General features: G+C 32.8%; 1 protein-coding gene across 1 annotated transcript; it reads right to left on the reverse strand.

Moving 5' to 3' along the window:
* Positions 1-8,127, reverse strand: LOC18592456 (TOM1-like protein 2). The gene is made up of 10 exons (XM_007019210.2): positions 7,966-8,127; positions 7,303-7,424; positions 5,733-5,811; positions 5,410-5,508; positions 5,194-5,307; positions 3,259-3,407; positions 2,271-2,352; positions 1,639-1,724; positions 1,368-1,559; positions 1-883 (listed from the first exon to the last, which is right to left on the reverse strand). The coding sequence occupies exons 2-10, from the start codon at positions 7,410-7,412 to the stop codon at positions 229-231; spliced, it is 1,566 nt and encodes a 521-aa protein (XP_007019272.2). The 5' UTR covers positions 7,413-7,424; positions 7,966-8,127; the 3' UTR covers positions 1-228.

The following is a 19,927-nucleotide window of genomic DNA, read 5'->3' on the forward strand; positions in this document are numbered from 1 at the left end:
TCAAAAAATGATACTCCCAGTATTTAAATATGTAAAATATATGAATATATCCAATGAGCAGTTTGTCTCAAAATTAAACCAATAAACAGCACAGACAAACCATAAGCAATGTTTAGAACCCACGTTTATTTAATAACATGAAAACTCATAATCTAATACAAAAAACTGATAACCTAACAACTGTTCACAAGCTGTACCACTCAAAACGAAGCTGACTACTCGGGCTGATCAAAATGACCTATTGGGTTTGGATGATGAAGACGACTTGGCTTTTGCAAAATCAACGAGGTCTTTGAAGAGAGCATCTTCTGGTTTTACTTGTTCGCTTGGGGTCGATGAATTAAGAGAGAGATTTTGAGTTTGTCCAACCAAGCTGTCATTAGAGGAACCTGATCCATTATTGGAATGAGAAGCTCCACCAGTATAACTGTGCTGTTGCTCAAAGAATTGCTGTCTCTGATTATACTTAGATGGTGGTGGCGGTAGGTTTACTGTAGAACTGTCCCAGGGAGCTGGCGGAAGCTGCTCAGCATCAGCAGATTTGCTCAAGGAACCTGGTTTGTCATAAATAGGCTGTCCACTGAACACAGGCAAGGATCCAGAGTCAACAGAACGGGAAGGAGGTGACGATGGAGCTACAGTTGAAATCAACTGTGGGGAGGGGTTTGCGTATGTATGAGTTGGAACAGAGTAAGGCGTAGGTTCACTTCTTTCAGGGGAATCCTCAGATTTGTAGGCATCACCACTAAGATAATCAACCATGCTTGCATTTCTGGCAACTGGCCTTTTTGATGATGGTGGTGGAGGAAGAAGTGGACCAACTCGCCCAGGCTCATTGTTAGGTGCTCTCCTGCCCTGTCCTTGAGAATTATCCCTAGATGATCTGTATTAAGTGAGTATGGGGATTTGTTAAATTAGATTAAAAGCAAAATACAATATAGGAAAAAGAATAAGGAGCCTTGCCACTGGTTACTCAAATCTTAAGAACCTACACTCAAAGCACTCTTTGTGTGTTAAAAACCGGATGCATTATAGAGAATAAACAAAGAAGACAAGACCACTGCATTTTCATCCATAGATTCCTGCTATTACTTCCCTTAAGTTTCAGTAATCCAATGAATACAACGAACACAATGGAGACCAGGGAATGCAACACAGCAACAAAAAATGGTAAAGTGTCCATAGACCATTTCCATGTTCTAAGTAGATGAACTAGTACAGGTAGAAGGTTCTTTGTTTGAGTTTTTCATGGTTTCAAAGTGCAGAGGCAAATCTAGTACATTGCCAATATTTCTGTTAAACTAGCAGAAAAAATGTTTGAAAAGAAAAAGGGAGGGGAGTGAGCAAGAAAAACATGAGAAAGTCACCTGTGAGCCAGCTGAACAAATTCATCTTCTGATTCATCATCCTCATGGTTAACATTAACAAGTGGCACAACAGGAGTTTCTACCACTGCTCCTGTGGTAACAGTGTTTCCTTTCATAATGTCATCATGCCGACAAAGAACACGCTGCAAATTATCATTTAGTGCCAACCCCTGAAATAAAAGTTCCTCGTCCCTGAAAAAGCAAAATCCATCATCAGCAACACTCTATCTAATAGCAGGGAAAGCAGCCGAAGATACAAACAGATTCTCACGTAGTATTATTCACAAGCAGCATGACACGTTTTTGGTAAGAACGGCATTGATCAACAAGGTCTACAATCACTTCTTGCTTCACAGCCTGCCACGATCCCAAACAGTAAGGACTAATCATTAGACTTGCATCAGGCTAACAATATTTATTAATTTAATAACCTGGCATGTACTATGATCATTAATTTATTACATTTCTCGCAGCAGAATAAGTCAAGAAGCTCAGACAATAAAAAACTTAATATAAAGTGCAATTTACATTTTTTCCACACCCAGACACATATATGCAATTCATAAAGAGATCAGAAAATATAAATTAATGAGATTATCTAATAAGTTTTGTAATATTCTCAACAAAGAGAATCCATTTAAGAGGATGTCAAAGGGAAAAAAACAAAGGGTAAAAAACAAGATTTACATTCAGAATGGATGAGTGACAAAGGAAGAGAGGATTGATGAAGGGCATGGAGCCAATCCCATAACTATAGATTAATGCTCAGAACAATAAACTTCGCTAGAACTCAATATAGGAATAAGTAATCAACATTTATCAGCAAGCAGACAATCAGAAAAATTAGAACAGCATAGACCATGTGACAAGCATAATAATCCAATTGCAGGACAATGTTTTTACCTCAGGGGTCTTGGGATCCAAAGCACTAAGCATTTCCATTAATACATCTGCTAATCCACGAGCATTTTGAATCTCTGGCAAGCTGAAATAGCAAAGTTCAATCTCTGTAGAGGCTATGATAACAGAAATAATGCAGGGGTATGCAGGAAGTTCATGGGTCAGCAGCACAGATGTTGCATGAAGATGGAAAAAGAGATGCAGCAACTGTGCAGTGGTTTATTCTGGTGTAATTAGTATAAAGAGAAAAGGAAAGCTTAAGCTTCATGTCCCAAAGTTAGAAACAATATCTTTGAACCAAAGGTAACGATGACAAAATTTCTAAGTTGACTACAACAATCTAACAAAAGTCAAGGCTGACTGATCTTTTTATCATTTGAGTGAGTTAAAATCCAGAAAATTTTTTCTAACTTCCAATTATCCAGAATGATTTACCTAATTTGCTTAACTATGAAGATAAAAATAAAGGATGATGTTAAAAGAAAGGTTTTCACAAAATGTCCAGAATCAGTTCTAGATTTATAAAAGAAATAAATTTGAATATTCATTTTTACATTATTATATATTTATATAAAAAGATATTTCCAAAGGAACACAGAATAAAAATTGTTAGATATTATAATGGTATATAATTTAGCATACACATGATTGAATATATAAATATATAAACTATTCACAGATGATTTACAATTTATATCTAGACAAAAAATAAAGCATGACAAGCAAGAGAACAGAGATTGATCCTAGCAAAGGAGTTGTAATTTTTCAGATACCAAAACAAATCTTCCTTTTTTGCAATCTATTTCATATTGAACTAAGAAGCTTTGGCCAAAACAAAAAAATGAAAACAGAACTAAGAAAGCACATATTCAAAAATAATTTCAGTGAAGCAATGGTTTCAAAATCTTTGTCCTGGCAAACATGATTTGTATCAAAAAACAACCACATAAACTACAGCCAGAATATATAATGGTTTTAGCACATAAAGTACCTAAGACCAGAAGCATCAGACTGTAGAGAGGCCTCAATAGCGGCATCTTCATATGCTGAAGCAGGATGGTGAGTAACTGGATGGGTCTGAGGTGGAGTAAATAATGGAACACTATTCTCTTCTCGAGGAGGAAATTCAACGCCAGCAGCCTGAAAAAAGAATGAAAAAGAAGAAAAAAAAAGAGTAGTTAACTTCAAGAAACTATCATAGATTGATATGATGGAGAAATCACTATACAGAAAATTTGACTTTCCAAACAGCATAAACAAGAAGCCAATGATTCTTAGTATTGACAGGTGTAAGAAGTCAATATACAAATTTTACAACACCAAAATTGCTCTACGAAACCTCAGAAGAAAAATAAAGAAAGACAATATATAAGGTAATTAACTGAAGAGTTCAGGAGGGAAGAATCACGAAGTTACAAGAGTAGGATGAGTTTGTATCTGTGAGTGTGGATAAAGTTATTCAATTTTTTTGATATTTTATTCCATAACAACACAAACCAACAGAAAAGTATAAATATTGAACAGCAAATAGGATGCTGTCAGTTAATACATCAAACTAATGGATGAAATTTACAGGTCAATAAAAAACTAAGAAACTGCAGCAGGATTATACAAACATAACCAATGAACCTAAACTCTTTCTGCAGAAACTACCAAATTAAGTCAAAAGAGACTATACTGAAAGATATAAATAGAAAAGTTAAGCATAGCCTCATGATATTGGAATTAATATTTTCTGGAAATCATGACAATAAGTGTCTAAAGCTAAATTTGGATAAAAACTATCTGAATGCATTTGCTAGCCTTTGTTTCCTTTTCCTTTTGCTGTTGAGAATGGGATTTCATCGGCAATGATTTAATAATTAAAATGCATTCTCAACCATGGACACAAATAACTCTAAATCACAAAATATATTGTTATAAATTAAATAATTACAGTTCTTTCAGTCACCAAAACCTTGGGCTGCACAGACAAATCTACACATAGTATTGTGTAGGCAATTGCCCCACTGAACTTTTAAAAATTTATTGAAATTATACAGAAAAATTTAAAANATCCCCCCCCCCCCCCCCCCCCCTCCCAAAATTGAAAATATTGAAACTTTTAATGAAAATAATACTTTTGCCCCTCTGAAATTTATTCAAACCTAAAATTTCAAGCCTATGAATCTTCTTGAGTTAACCATCAATTTAATTTAGACTATCATTATTGTATAAGAAATCCAAAAAAAAAATTATAATAAAAAATTCTAACATTTATTTTATGTAAAACTATATATATCACCTTTCATGACATTAGTAAGGAAATATGCATGTCATTTATAAAAATATTATATAAACACATTGTTTTCAACTTGATATTCGATGTTTTTCGCAAATGAAACAAAACCTCCATATAGCTAGTAATTTAAAAACTTTTTATGATGAACTTTCTTTTCTTCACAAAAGAAAGGGCTGTGTTGAATTTAAGATATTTATCAAGGCTTCATTTCACTTTTATTACTTAAACTAAACCTAAGTCAATGTTTAATGAATTGACTAAAGTAAACAGTCATTTAGATAATTTTGCTCCCACTGATATAAAATTCTACATCCATCCCTGTTGGGCTATTAAGACACTTATCCGGTTCATGTTTCAAGAAAAGATAAATTAGAGAATATGAAAGGGGAAGGAGAAAATTATCACACTCCAGTTTTCTACTGCATAGTTTTAACCAACAAATAAAACCTGTTTTCTCTATGGTCAAAACATAAGGTAGAAATTTAAGTTATGTATTACATGCATTGAAGTGCAGAAAACATTGAACCTGATATATTCAGGCACAAAAAGAACATGCTCGAAAATATTTTTGTTTGGAAAAATAGATGCTTAAGAAGAACCAACAAAAGAAAGGAGGGGCGCATAAAGGTACAATAGAACATTTACCCGTAATTCATTATATGCCGCAAAATATTGAGGATACCTCCCCCTAGATCCTCCAAAGGCTTCTTGCCATGTGTCTATCAAAATAAGTATCTTTTCCCTGACATTCAAGTCAGGCTGCACAGTTAAACCAGAAGAAGCATACAAGTAGTAAGTACCAGAAAGGGAGAAAAATAAAAAGAAATGTCAGGTATCACAGGCCAGGCGAAGATAAGGCACCTTCTTCTTTACTATTTTAACCATTTCATGCAAGATATCGCGCTCCACAATCTGCTGAAAAACATGCTCACCACAATTTTTGCTGAGAGAATCCAATACCTAGACCAATATAGAGCAGATATGAGGTATCAAATTACTTTTTTATCATCATGCACCACTAAGCAAAGGCAGGATGGTACCAAGTTCATATTCACTAGAGACCACATGATTAAAGAAAATTAAGACAACCTAGATATAGATATTTTTACACAATTGACTTCAAATAAAAATTTAAAAGAGCTATATTTATGATATCTGAACAAGGGGAGAAAAATGTAACTCACAAAAAGTGATAGCAGCTGTATTTTTGGATTTTTACTGCCCAGGCGCTTCTTGAGGACCTTCAAAGCATCCTTAGCTTGGCTGCAATAGGCATGTAGAGAATGTCAATGAACTCAACAAACATTTTCATTGAAGTCCTGATAAGTTAAGGATCCACCATGCATCAGGAGTGTTAATAAGTGGCTGGGCTCAAGTAATAATGAGGCACTAATGAACTCAACCAAATAGCAGGACGACCATGCAAATTTCATAAGGAAGGGTGCGTCAGGTCTATGCAAAACCCCTTGAGAGGAGAAAATCATCCTTCAAATGATTAAATAGGAAATGGCAATATACACAATGCATTCCTTAGAAGCAGTCTAGATCTTTCTGCCTATTCAAACATTTTCACCCAAATTCAGACCCTTTAATGCTTTTCCTAGTAAAAGTGATAACTACAACCCAAGAGCAACTCAGGCACAGAAAGTGCACAAGGAAGACATTAAAGACAGGAAATTCATACATACATACATACATACATACATATATGTGTGTGTATAGAGAGAGAGAGAGAGAGAATTTGAGGAAAGATGGAAAAGTTAAAAGTGTCACATGGACATATATACCAAATAAGTAGCTTCATAGAGAATAGAAAATAGCAAGGCTGCAGTGTGTGAGTCCTACATTACACGGAGTCAATTCTATATAAGGGTATCCATTCTAAAGTTTGACTCACTGTCTATTCAAATTTTTCACTTGCATGATCAAGCTAAAAGGAATCCAATAGTAGGATACAAATATGCATATCACACTTGAAATTATCTCTTTCCCTCCCTTCTTCTCAATTTGGCATATAAGTATGCCCTAAAGTCCTCTTCTTCTTTTCATTCAAGCTGCAGCACTTTCAAGATTTGAAAAATCTCTCCATCCCTCCCTCTCTCTCCACCTCCCTCACTCATAGCATATAAATTTGCCCTAAAATTCCTCTTCCTCTTCTCCTACAAGCTACAAAGGGTACCATAATTGAAAGATCCAAAAATCAATCCCTTCCACCCTACCTACCTTCCTCACTCTCTTTGACAAATCAAGTCATGACAACTTGCCATCAGCATTATTGGGCCAAGCTACTATTTGTCTGGAGCTTGAAAGCCCAGCTGTCATCAACAACTATGACTCTGTGATCTCCCTCCAAGCTCCACCTCTTTCCTTATTGGACAACCACTGAATTATAGTAGAGCGTCCTACCCCACCCTACCACAAATTAAAAGTGCATTAACAATCTCTTATGATATTATGCTAGCCAAAGATGCATTGTATCACAAATTTGACTGAACACAAACAAATAATGATTAGAACTTCCCTTCAGCAAACAAGGGTGGAAAGTTTGGAAATTACCCAAGTAGACCACATTGCATAACTTAAACCACAAATCAAAAAATCCTGGTAAGAATATTTGTGCTTCCAAATAAATCAATTATCCATTTCCCAAACAAAAAAAATTCACACTCATAGATGCTAAAATGTATAAAAGAAAAAACAGAATTAGCAAATGTACAGCAGAAAGCCCAAGCTAAGAAATAAAAAAATTGATACCCTGGATCCATGTTTATAACGTCGCATAGCTCCATGGTTACAGCCCAATCTGGACCAATGAGCATGTCACTAGTTGCCCTCTCAGCACATGCTGCCGCGTTGTTAGCCATGACCACCTGCCTCTTTTATAGAGTACCAAAAAATCTGATTATTCTATAGGCACAAACTACACGAAAATCAATCACAAAATCACTCAATATCATGAATTGAGGCAAATTTCATGACTTTAAATAAAATAACTGAAGATCACATACTAAGCTAGCAGTCATCAGAATCAGCTCTAGAACATGATCATCAACAAAGCCAATTGAAATTAAATGAAACAATAGCAAGTATAACCCTATAGAATAATAACAATCTATATAAAATACTTGATAACAAGGATACCGAGCAATAAAACCCCAGAATTCTAAGCCCAGGATTACCCCAAAAATTTATGCATATCCCTTAATACCACATTTATCCGATAGAAAGAAGAAAACCCAGACCAGTAATCGAACCCCAGAAAGAAAATGAACAAAATTGAGAGCAATTAAGATAAAAAAGCAAGCTTGAATATCAGGTTCTTGCCCCAAGTGATCAAACCGATAAAACCCAAACTTCACCAAACAAAAAAAGAAACAAGAAATACCAAGATATCTTTGAAGGGTTTGAGGATCTTACCTAACGACAAAGACCAAGAAGAAGAGAGAGAACGATTGATTGTGTAGTATGTTTATATGAAGAATGACTTCTATTTTTTTTTTTCTGCGCTTTCTCTTGGACTTGGTTGAAGGGCTTGCTTTTGTTTTGGTGAGCTTTTTTCTTTTTCTTTTTTTTTTTCACCCTTTTTCCAATTTTGGCTTTGCGTCAGCTTTTGGGTAGCGATAGAATCAAATTGGACTTTTTTTTTTCAAAAGAAAAATACTTTTAATTTTAAAATGGGAAAGAAAACAGAACAAAGGAGTTAGGCACAATTTTCTCTGGTGTTTATATTTTTAACCTAAAAAAATTCTCTACGACAGGCTGTGATGATGGTTTGGGTGACCAAACTATTATTTTAGAAAAAATAATGCTTCTCTATTAATCTATTTTTTGAAATAAAATATTAATTCATTTTTATTTTTTGTTTGTGTTAATATATCCATATTTGAAAAACATTACTATTACATATAGTAACTTTAATGCAATCACAACAACATTTTGATGAAATGTAAAAGTAATACTTTATAATATCTTTCCTTGTAAACTTCAATTTAAATTAAAAATGTTTTTTTAAAAATTCATAAACGGACCAAATAAATAATCTCCGACTCTAAAGAACTAAAGGTCGGTCGTTAAAAACGAATGACCAGTGGTGCAACATCAAGCTTTAAACAATTTATTTATCATTACAATAATCCCCCATAAATACAGTAGTAGCATTTATTTTATGGAAATAAAAAGGTTTCCTATTTTGACTTTTCTTTAATGGGCGGAGGAAAATTCACTAATCAAAGGCGTGGAACCGCGTTATTTGTAGTTAAGGTCCCACTCTAAGGAGAGCGAGAAGAAATGGTTGGCCAATTTAGAAGGTTAATCTACTAGATGTCAAAGGAAACCTAGGGGTGGGACCCTTGAACCACTCACAATGGTTGACCCTGTCCGAACCAGATAGATAGTCATGGTCCAAGTATATATCCAAGGTGTTTTGGTCGGATAGCCCTTGCTGCAGAAGGCTTGATGTCGTTTCCCTGTTATGATCATGGAGAAAAATTATACAGTTTTTGTTCACATTTTGGGGATGTGTTGGACAGTGATCGAGGATTCTAGAATGGGAAGACGAAAGAAAAAAGAGTGGAAAAGTAAAATGTTTATAAAAAGATTACGAGAACCATTTGGGTTAGTCGTATCCAAAGAATTTTTTCGGCAAAATACGCATAGATTTCCCCATGCCTGTGCATGGAAAGGCTCATTGCTTCTTAGACTCCCCTTACGTTTTTTATGTATTTGCTTTGATTTATTTAGCAAGTTGAACTTACAAGTGCGCTTCAACTTTGCCACGCTTCTGATCGTTCGAGGGAATATCTACAATGAACTAAGACTAGTTTTGAAAATGGACAAAATAAAATGTCAAAAGAAAAAGCTTAAGAAAGAAAAAAGTGAGTAAAAAAATGAAACAAATTAAGTTCTGAATTAGAGTATCAATGCTAAACTACTTTTAAGTCGGCCAAAAACTGGATCCAGTCTTGTTATAAATATAATGGATTACAGACCATCGACATCACATAAATCAGCAAGTTATGCTACAAATATTATGTAATGAAACAATATTCTGACTAGAATTTGAGCATGTATACCATTAAAGTCCTTGCCCAGTTCTATATGTAACGCTTCAATGATCATTTGTTTAAAAAATTAAATTTAAATTCTTTGTCTTCTTATCATAATAATATTAAAAAAGTAAAACTTATAGGGTCCTAAAGATGTAATTATTTATTCAGATATTAATTGCAGTTTTATCTAACCAAAAATTTGTTCGCTGTACAAGTTAAAAGTGTGCTACATAAGCTCGAAAATTCTTGTCCGTTTAGGCTGTCACTGGCAGTTAAATAATCCAGCACCTACTTTGCAAGCACACGAAGACCACAAGACGCTGAGAGGAAAATAGTTGGACAATTTTGGAGTGGAACAACGGCTTGATTTGCTCTTTTGCTACTTCAATTCAATTTATTCATGACAGAAAAGTACTCACAGAGGAAAGTACAACTCTTCCTCCGTTTAAACTAAGAAGTCATGACACCACATTAAGATTCACCTCAACTCATGACCGCCTCCACAACCGAAAGCAAATAACAGGGTTTGCAGTCAATACAAACAACAGAACCAAGCCATCTAAAAACAAGACGGTAAAACAAGTACAGATTACACCATTTATCTTGCCCCACCCGCCTGGAAAATAAGGGCCCCACCATTGTGAGACAAACAGTGCTGAATATATAGGCAATGCAATGCAGATTTATTTACCAGCAAAATGGAAAGTCACCTCCAGACCCAACTTGTCCGTATGCATCTCTTATTGCTACCATGCAAAAACATTTCATCCTTGCTCACCCCGACTTTGGTTAATGAATCTATGAAGTTATTTGCTTCGTGGAATGTATGCACAAGGATAATGTCCCCAATTTCTCCCCTATTAACAATTTCAGTAAAAATCTGTCATGATCTCATTTTCTCATTGCAAAATCATGAAAGTGTTACTTTAGAGTGTGATACTTAACATCCCACATATAATGTGAATGTGATTGTTAAAATCTATATAACAATCCAAGTCCACTATTACTAGCAACTTAAGCTTAAACTTTTGAGAGTCACGTGGTTTAAGTCCGAAAAGTTACTGGGCCAGTGATTGGACTTGAATCATTATAAATGGTATCAAAGTCTACACCAGTCCAATGTGGGTTTTTACATTACTCTAGTGAGATCTTGGTCTCGTGGATGTGATGTGTGGTCTTGATGAAGACATCAAAGATTTGAGTGGGTGGGATTGTGATACCCAATATCTCATATCTGATGTGAATGTGATTGTTAAGATCTATATAACAATCCAAATCCACCACTACTTAGCAACTTGAGTTTAAACTTTTAAGGGTCACGTGGTTTAAGTCCGAAAAGCTACTGGGTCAGTGATTTGACTTGGATCATTACTTAGAGTCAGATTCAATTTTCTAACTTTTTGTGCCAACATAGGATGAGGACGCAAGCATTTCCAGCACATAATTGATAGCCATGCGTTTTGCAAAATTCGAGCCTTGAATCTCATATGGATCAAAAGATAAACTCATGACGCACCCTGAACAGTCCCTCAGCATCCAACCAAAATCTACCGACCCTAGTTTCATCGTGGTTTTCCCCTAGCTGACCCATTAATATGGAATTTCATCTTGTTGGGAATGGGTTTACCTTTTTGGATGATTTTTCTTTTCCCTTTCCGACCAAAATACTTTCTTTACAATTCTTTTGTATTCCAAATGTACATGTAATAACTATACAACCATCTTTTTGTTCTCATTGTTATGGATCAATTACCATAGTCTTCCATGTTGAATTACACGTTCCAAAACTCTTGTTAATGGTGCTCGAGAATGTAGAGAAAAAGAGAATATATTATTTTTTCTGACTTACAAAAAAACTAACTACCTTAGATTTGTAAAAATTTTGTATGTCACTTTATTATATAAAGATAATATCTCTATTTTGCTGGGATAGAGAGATATATAGTATCTCTCTAAATCTTAACTGCATTAGGAAATTTTATCCCTTAGGTAGCGTTTGGTATGAGGAAAGTAAGAGCACATTCCCTGTAATGTGTCCAATTAAATTATATTACAGTATTTGTTTTACAACAGACCACTGCAATATAAGATTGCAATGCAATTACATTACAGTTAAGAGATGTAATGTGATTACAGTCCAAAACCAATGCAATCACATTACATTGCACTCTACAATGTTATTAAAGACATTTTTACCTTTCAACTTTATTACTTTGTTAAAAATATTTTATAATATTATAATTAAAATAAAATATATAATATAAGAATTAGAAATTAAAATAAAATAAAATATAAGAAATTAAAATTTATATAATGTAGGTATAAGAAATTAAAATTTATATAATGTAGGTAAAAGAAATTAAAATAAAATATATAATATAAAAAATTATATTAACAAAATAAAAATAAAAAATATAATATCATAATAAAAATGAAAATAAAATATATGACATTAAAAATATATTTAAGAGATGATATTATATAAAAATTAACAATAAAAAATACAAGTATAGTAAACTTGTATTTTAATAAATAGGGGTAATTTTGAAAATTAACATTATATTCCTAACAAAGTAGTTTTAAACCAAACGCTACAATATTATCTTCCCTACATTTTAATCATTATTTTGTTTGTATACCAAACAGTGTAATGTTATTTTCCTTGCAATAACATTGCTTGCAATCACATTACTTGCAATCATATTACCTATAATCACATTGTATTGTAAAGTATCAAACACCACCTTATTGTTAAGATATGGATTATTAAATGGTTAATCTAATTCACATTTAAACAAATTAAATTCAAATTTAATATATCCTATCCCAATTATTAGAATACTAATCTAATAAATAAATTTCTTAATTATTTAATCAAAAAATCAAAATACTATCCGTCATTAATTTAAATAAATATTTGTTAATTATTCGTAATAATTAACATAGTTGCATTCTATGTGAACGTAACACATTTAAATGCAACATTTCCCACTCGTACACATTGGCATCAACGTGTACAATTCCCAATCTAACTCATCCTCCATTCATTGTCATATAGGGAAAATGGAATGTGCGACCAGCAAGAAAAAGGTACCGATGAGCAATGAGATATTAAATTACCATCTTATTAATATAACACCGCTCAAGTTCTTGTCATGCCCAAATCATCTCAATCACTTAAGGTTTTGTATCTTTGACCCCTCTCATAGATAAAAGTTATGTAGAATCTCTTTATGTGTTTAAACTCATGGTTATATCAAACAACTACAATATGTTTGGTTGGGAGAATGAAATAGCTATTTCCCTCATATTTTTAATCAATTTTAACACTTTATTTGGTTGGAAGGAATAGCTATATATTCCTTAGAATGGCCATTCAAGGAGATGAGGGAATAGCTAATATCAAGGCCCCCTTAGTATTGGTTATTCCAAAAGGCAAGGAATAGAGTAAAGATGTTTATGGACAAAAGTACCCTTTAATAATTTTAAGAATTACCATACTGTATAAAATACAATTTATTCATTTTTTACAATTTCTTTCTCTCTTTACCCAACTATCTCTTTCCTTCTCTCACTAAATTAAAATGAATTTAAAATTTAAAAATAAAAAAGAAAAAATTAAAATGAATTTAAAATAAAAAGATTGAAGTTTTAATTATAAATTATAAAAAGTTAATATTTTAAGCTTAAAAATTAAATTAAAATTTTAATTATAAATTTTTTTATATTTTAATAGTTTAAAAATAAAAAATAAAAGAATAAAAGAACAAAATTATTGTTTTAATTATAAATTATTAATATTTTAAATGAAATATAAATTATTAGTATTTTGTAAATTAAAATAAATAATCATATTAACATTTAAATAACAATTTATTAATATTTTTAATAAATTATAAAAAATAAATATTTTTTTTGGATTTGGGGGAAGGGGGATTTATACCTTATTCTTTAAGTAGAGGATCATGCATCAACTAATGAGTCAAATGCTCGGGTGTAAAAAATAAACATTTTAATTTAAAAATTAGATATTATAATAAATGGTATTTTTGTCATTTATCATTTATTCCTTAGTTATTCCTAAAACTATTCATACCAACCAAATATTAGAATAATTCATAATAGCAATTCCTATCCTATTCCATTTCTATGAACCAAACCATATAATAATAGATCATCTTTTATCTTATTCCTATGGAATGGCTATTCCATTCCTACTTTATTCTTTCTATGAACCAAACACACATCTAATGTTTTATAATCGCCCAAGCAATGAGTTATAGACCATGCATGTGTGATGTTTACTAACTCATCCTTGGATACTCATGCCAATCCATTAAGATCTAAATGCTTTATTTGTCATGCCTCGTTAAATCACATCATTCCTAACCCTTGAAGATCATGCTAAAGTAGCAACACCAAATTGATAACTCTATAATGTAGAGTTATTTTACTCAATTTTGGTTATCAAAAAGAGCTAAGCTCTTGTTTTTGCAAGTTAATCTTAGGTAATTTTTATATTTCCCTTTATTTAGTTCAATACTTTTAAATTATTTTTAATTTGAGTAATTTGATTTCATTTTCATATTAATAATTTTAAATTGAGAAATCTCTTATTTAGTCTCAATTTTGAAGGTTCTCAAGTGTTAAGAACTTCATGGAAGTGACATATGCAAGATGGTGAGGTGTAGAATTTGTTGAGCATGTTGCAATCTTTTTACTATAATTTTCTCTACCTAACTCCAAATGAGGTGAGTCTTGGACAAATAGAAAGCTGAGAGAAAGGGTTATAATTTTTTAGTTTATTACTTTTCCTAGTTTGAAGTGGAAGGTGGTCAAAATTCATGTAAAAAAGAGAGTACAACAATAAGAGAGAAATGCAAAATATAACACTTGAGGGCCATAGCTCTCAAAGTGAGAGTTGCGGCGCTGGTGCTTATTTCCATAAAAAAAAATTTCGATAGAAATTTTGAAATTAGGTTAACTTGTGCTTATTTAAGAGACTTTTTCAGAGAGTTTTGGGGCTAGAACGACAACAACTTTTATGGAGATATTGAGCAAAGAATCAAGCAAGAGAATAAGAACAATTGAGAGATATTTGAGATCAACAAAGATTCAACATTAGTTTATTTCTCTCATTTGTATTATACTTATTTTCTTAGTTTGAATTCATGGCTCAATTTCTTTGGATATTATTTTACTTAGATATCATGAACTAATTTGTTTTTTTAGGATTTTGGTGGATTTCAATATGTAGTTTGAATACTAGTTTTTCTTTTATTTATCATGAATAGGTATAGTTTTGCGTATTCAAATATGTTCTTAATGCCTTTAATTGCCTAATCAACAATTAATTAATTTGTGAATCTAATTGAAACTCGACACAGAGATTTTAGATTGGATTAAGATTTGGATAATGTATGTTCATGTCATTTAGGTGATCTGATTCGTGATTTAGGTAAACATACGCCAATTACCATACATAGCCAAATTAGGACACAAGCTTAATGAACTTAATTTAATTGTTTCCTATAGACATAGTGAACTAATTAAGTTAGGTATTTGTGCAAGCGTCTCGATGGAGACTTGTACATAATTTTGGATCCTAGGTTAGTAAAACCACCCAAAAAAGATAAATAATAAGAGAAGCTGGTATCAAATAAAGTGTTGGATGAACCTATAATCCTAGGTCTTTAGTTTATTGTCTTTCTCAAATATATTTAATTTTTGCTAGTTAATTTAGTGTTTATTTTAATTTTGTTTTAATTGATTTTTTGCAAATTTCGATTACTTAAATAAGATTGGTTTGTTATAAGATTTTAGTACTTAGTAAAAATTTAAGAACAAATCCCTGTGGGAACGATACTCTACTTCTATTATATTACTTGTTTGCGATAACGTGCACTTGCACAAAAATTTGACAACAAGTTTTTGGCGCTGTTGCCAGAAATTATGTTTTCTTTATTATTTACTAATATTAAAATTTCACAGATTAGTCTTAATTTAAATTTAAATTATTTTTGTTTTACAGGTTTGTTTCATCATTGTATGAGAAGAGCAAAAAGCTTTGAGATTGTACATTATGATCCAGAGTTGAAAAAGAACATTCTGTAGACTTTGATTAGAAAATTAACAAGGTTTTGCTCAAACAAATATAATGGCTGATTGATAGAATGAATAGCAAATCTAAGAGCGAGTAGTAGCTAAAAATCATTACTTAAGGGATTATGCTGTCCCATTGGTGCAAGGGATTCTATCAAGCACTTGAAGATCAGTTATTCAAGCCAACAATTTCAAGATCAAGTCGGCCATCATCACCATAATTCAAACTTCAGTCCAATTTGGGGATTTACCAAATGATGATCCAAATGGCCATATATCAAACTTCTTGGAGATATGTAATACTTTCAAACACAATGGTATCATATATGAAACAATTCGTTTGAGACTTTTTCCTTTCTCATTAAGGGATAAAGCTAAAGCGTGGCTGAATGCACTCCCCACTGGCTCAATAACAACATTGGATGATCTTGCTCAAAAGTTCCTTGCTAAGTTCTTTTTCATGACTAAGATAGTGAAAATGAGGAATGATATCACATCATTCATGCAGCAAGGTTCTGAAACGTTGTATAAGGCTTTGGAAAAATACAAAGAATTATTTCGACATTGTCCTCATCTTGGTCTTCCCAAGTGGCTTCAAGTGTAGACATTTTACAATGGTTTGAGTGGTCATGTTTGGATTACCATTGATGTCGTTGCAAGAAGAGCTTTAATGGCTAAATCAATTGATGAGGCATACGATTTATTGGAATAGATGGCTGCAAATAACTACCAATGGCTAGTAGAGTGGTCAATGCATAGGAGAGTAGCTCGAATTCATGATGTAGATGCTTTTTTGGCATTATCTACGTAGGTAGCAGCTTTAACTAAAATACTTAAATTTTTTGGTACTAATTCTATACAAAGTCCTTTTGTAGCTTATGAATATTATAGAGATAGTCATGCAAGCCATCAATGTTCAAGTTTGACAAAAACAGCGCAATTTGTGAGGAATAGATAGTAGAATAACCTCTACTCCAACATTTACAACTTCGGGCGGAAGAACCATCCAAACTTTTCTTGGGCCAATAATCAAGGGTCATCCTCAACTTCAAAGCCAAATGCACCTCCAAGATTGCAATAGCAAGCAAGAGTGCCTATCTCAGAGAAAAAGCCAACTATAAGGGATTTGCTGAGGTAGTACATGACACAAAATGATAACATCATACAAAGTCAAATAACTCTCATTCAGAGTCAAGCAGTATCACTTCGAAACCTTGAGACTCAGGTTGGTCAACTTGCCAGTTTATTAAACAACAGTGCTCAAGGAACACTACTTAGTGATACAGAAGCAATTTCAAAGAAAGAAGGTAAAAAACATGTCAAGGCCATCACTTTGAGAAGTGGTAAGGAGGTTGAAAATGAACCATAAAAGGTTGCACAGAAAGACAATACTGTTGGGAGTGGGACTTAGATTGCAAATTCTAGTGATTAGTCTCAAGCATAAATGACTAAAGCAACTTTACCACCACCACCACATTTTCCTCAACGTTTCAAGAAGTAACAGGAAAATAGTCAGTTTTGAAAATTTATGGAGATGTTTAAAAAGCTCCACATCAACATTCCATTTGCAGAGGCACTATAACAAATGCCTTTGTACGTTAAATTTTTGAAAGACATTTTATCCAATAAAAGGAGGTTAGGTGAGTTTGAGACAGTAGTACTCATTGAGGAGTGTAGTGCAATCATTCAAAATAAGTTATCTTCAAAACTTAAAGACCTAAGCAGCTTTACTATTCCATGCACAATTGGTGCTTCATTTTTTACCAAGACTTTAAGTGATTTACAAGCGAGTATTAATTTGATGCCTTTGTCAATTTACAACAAGTTGGGCTTAGGGGAGATTAAGCCCACCACTATAACTTTCAATTAGCAGTTAGAACTCTCATATATCCAAAAGTATAGTGGAAGATGTGCTTGTAAAGGTGAAAAAATTCATATTTCTATCAGACTTTATCGTTCTTGGTATGGAAGAGGATAGAGAGGTTCCTATTATCCTTATGAGACTTTTCTTATGCACAGCCAGAGCATTCATTAATGTTGAGAAAGGAGAACTTACCTTGTGAGTACAAGATCAAGAGGTAACATTCAATATTTTTTGTGACTTAAAGTTTACTTATGATCATGATGAGTGTTTTACAGTTAGTATGGTAGATAGGGCCACAAGTGAAGTCTTCATAGAAAGTTATCCTACTGACCCGCTTAAACTATCATAGATTTTTGAATTTGAGTCAAATAATGAAGATGTCATAGAGTATGTCAATGCATTGAATGCCCCATCTCGTGTGTTGGCAACTCAATTTGAGTTGTTATATTTGTCTTCATCTTCATCTTCACCAATGAAACCTTCAATTGAAAAGCCTCCTAAGTTGAAACTCAAACCATAACCTAGTCATCTGAGGTATGCATATCTTGGAGACTTATCTACTCTTCCAGTTATTGTTGCATCTAATCTTATTAACAAGTAGGAAGATAAGTTGCTGTGTAAAACCTGACCCTATAAACACATGTCATGACATACATGCACTGAGTAGTATGTTATTATGCTAGGAAAAACACCTAAGAATAGACGAAACTCGGTATTGTACCTAATGGTACACTTGAATTGATTTAACCTCGAACTAGTTCAAATAGGAATCGTAGGATAAAATTTAATATTTTATAGTCAAGAAATGACTAAAAAATGATTGTTCAGAGTTCGAGGGTTAATTTGGGGTAAAATTGAAAATTTTGATATTCAAGGGCAAAATCGTCATTTTGCCACCTAAGATAATAATTTGATCATGGAGTGAAAATTTTGACCAAGATTAACTATTTGGAGTATAATTTAATGATAGGAAGTGAAAAAGTTTAATTTTGGTGATTTTTGGAGTGTAGGGGCAAAATCGTAATTTTACCACCCATGGACAAAATTTGAGATTTTGAGAGAATTTAGATCAAATTTGACAAATTGGAGAATGGTATGAGTATAAGGGATGAAAAATATGTCTATGGACAATTTTTTAGTTTTTTTGGGCAAAAATGTAATTTTTCACTTTTGTGGGGGTAAAAGTGTAAATTTCAAAAATTACTCCACCGAGACTTTGGATAAGTCTGAGAATTTTATCTAAGCTATGGATATTTGAGACAAGTGTATGGTGAGAATTTGGAAACAAATGGATGAAATTTTAAAAATGGGCCAATGGGAAAGTGACACGTGGCATTTTTAAAAATGAAATAATATTATTTTAATGAAAAGTCAGCCCATTTAAACCCCATTTTAAGTGCTGGCCGGCCATAAGGAAGAACAAGAGAGGGAATAGAGAGGAAAGGAAGAAAAAAGGAAAAACCAAAGAGAAACAAGAAAATTCAAAGGGAAATTCGCGGTTTTCGACCGTTTACGCGTCTAACGGTAAGATTTTTCGATTTTAGCTTGATTTCTACCTTTCCTATGCCTTTATTTCCATTTAGCATGCTTGAGGAGAGAGATCAAAAAGTGATATCAAGGGCTGGACGAAATTCTAGGGGAGAGAAATTGAAATTTTTAGGTTTTGATTTTTAGTTAAATTGATAGTTTTAGTTAGTTAAATGTGTTTAGAAATTAAATTGGGCAAGAAATCATTAAATTTTCACAATACCCACTCTTGGCTGGATGCTCAATGCTGTACAATGATGATGAATTGATTTTATTCTAAGGAAAATGAAGAGAAAATGATGAAAAACGATTAAACGTGATAGAAAAACAAAGTAGAAAATTAACCGAGTTAATGTCCCATTTTTGGCCGAATTTTCCAAGGAAGGGAGTGAGCTGATTTTGTTGTTTTTAGAAGGTTATTGGCTGATATTTAATGGTTAGAAATGTTGGAGAGAGAATGGGATGATTTAGAGCTAAAATGGAGCGCGTTAGCAATTTATCGGGCAAAGTGCCAAAAATAGGTTAATACCGCGTTTAAGCCGTTTTAGGCTATTGCATTTCATACCATGCATTAGTATAGGATTTAAGTTAATTATATAGTGATTTAGCATCAATGTGATGAATTGTGTAAATTTTTGTAATGTGTCTAGGAGGAGAGCCTTCCGGAAAAGGCAAAGAAGTCGTACCCGACGAGTAGTGATCGGGGCGCTTAGAAAGCTTTTAGTTTGTACAAACGGTGAGTAAACTTATTATTATTGTAAATTATCTAGAGTTTATTTTTAAATGCCCTTTATGTATTTTATGAAATGAAAACGAGATTAAAACGGGATTTTTGATG

This window comes from Theobroma cacao, chromosome 8, assembly GCF_000208745.1.
Source record: "Theobroma cacao cultivar B97-61/B2 chromosome 8, Criollo_cocoa_genome_V2, whole genome shotgun sequence".
In the NCBI taxonomy this organism is placed as follows: Eukaryota; Viridiplantae; Streptophyta; class Magnoliopsida; order Malvales; family Malvaceae; genus Theobroma; species Theobroma cacao.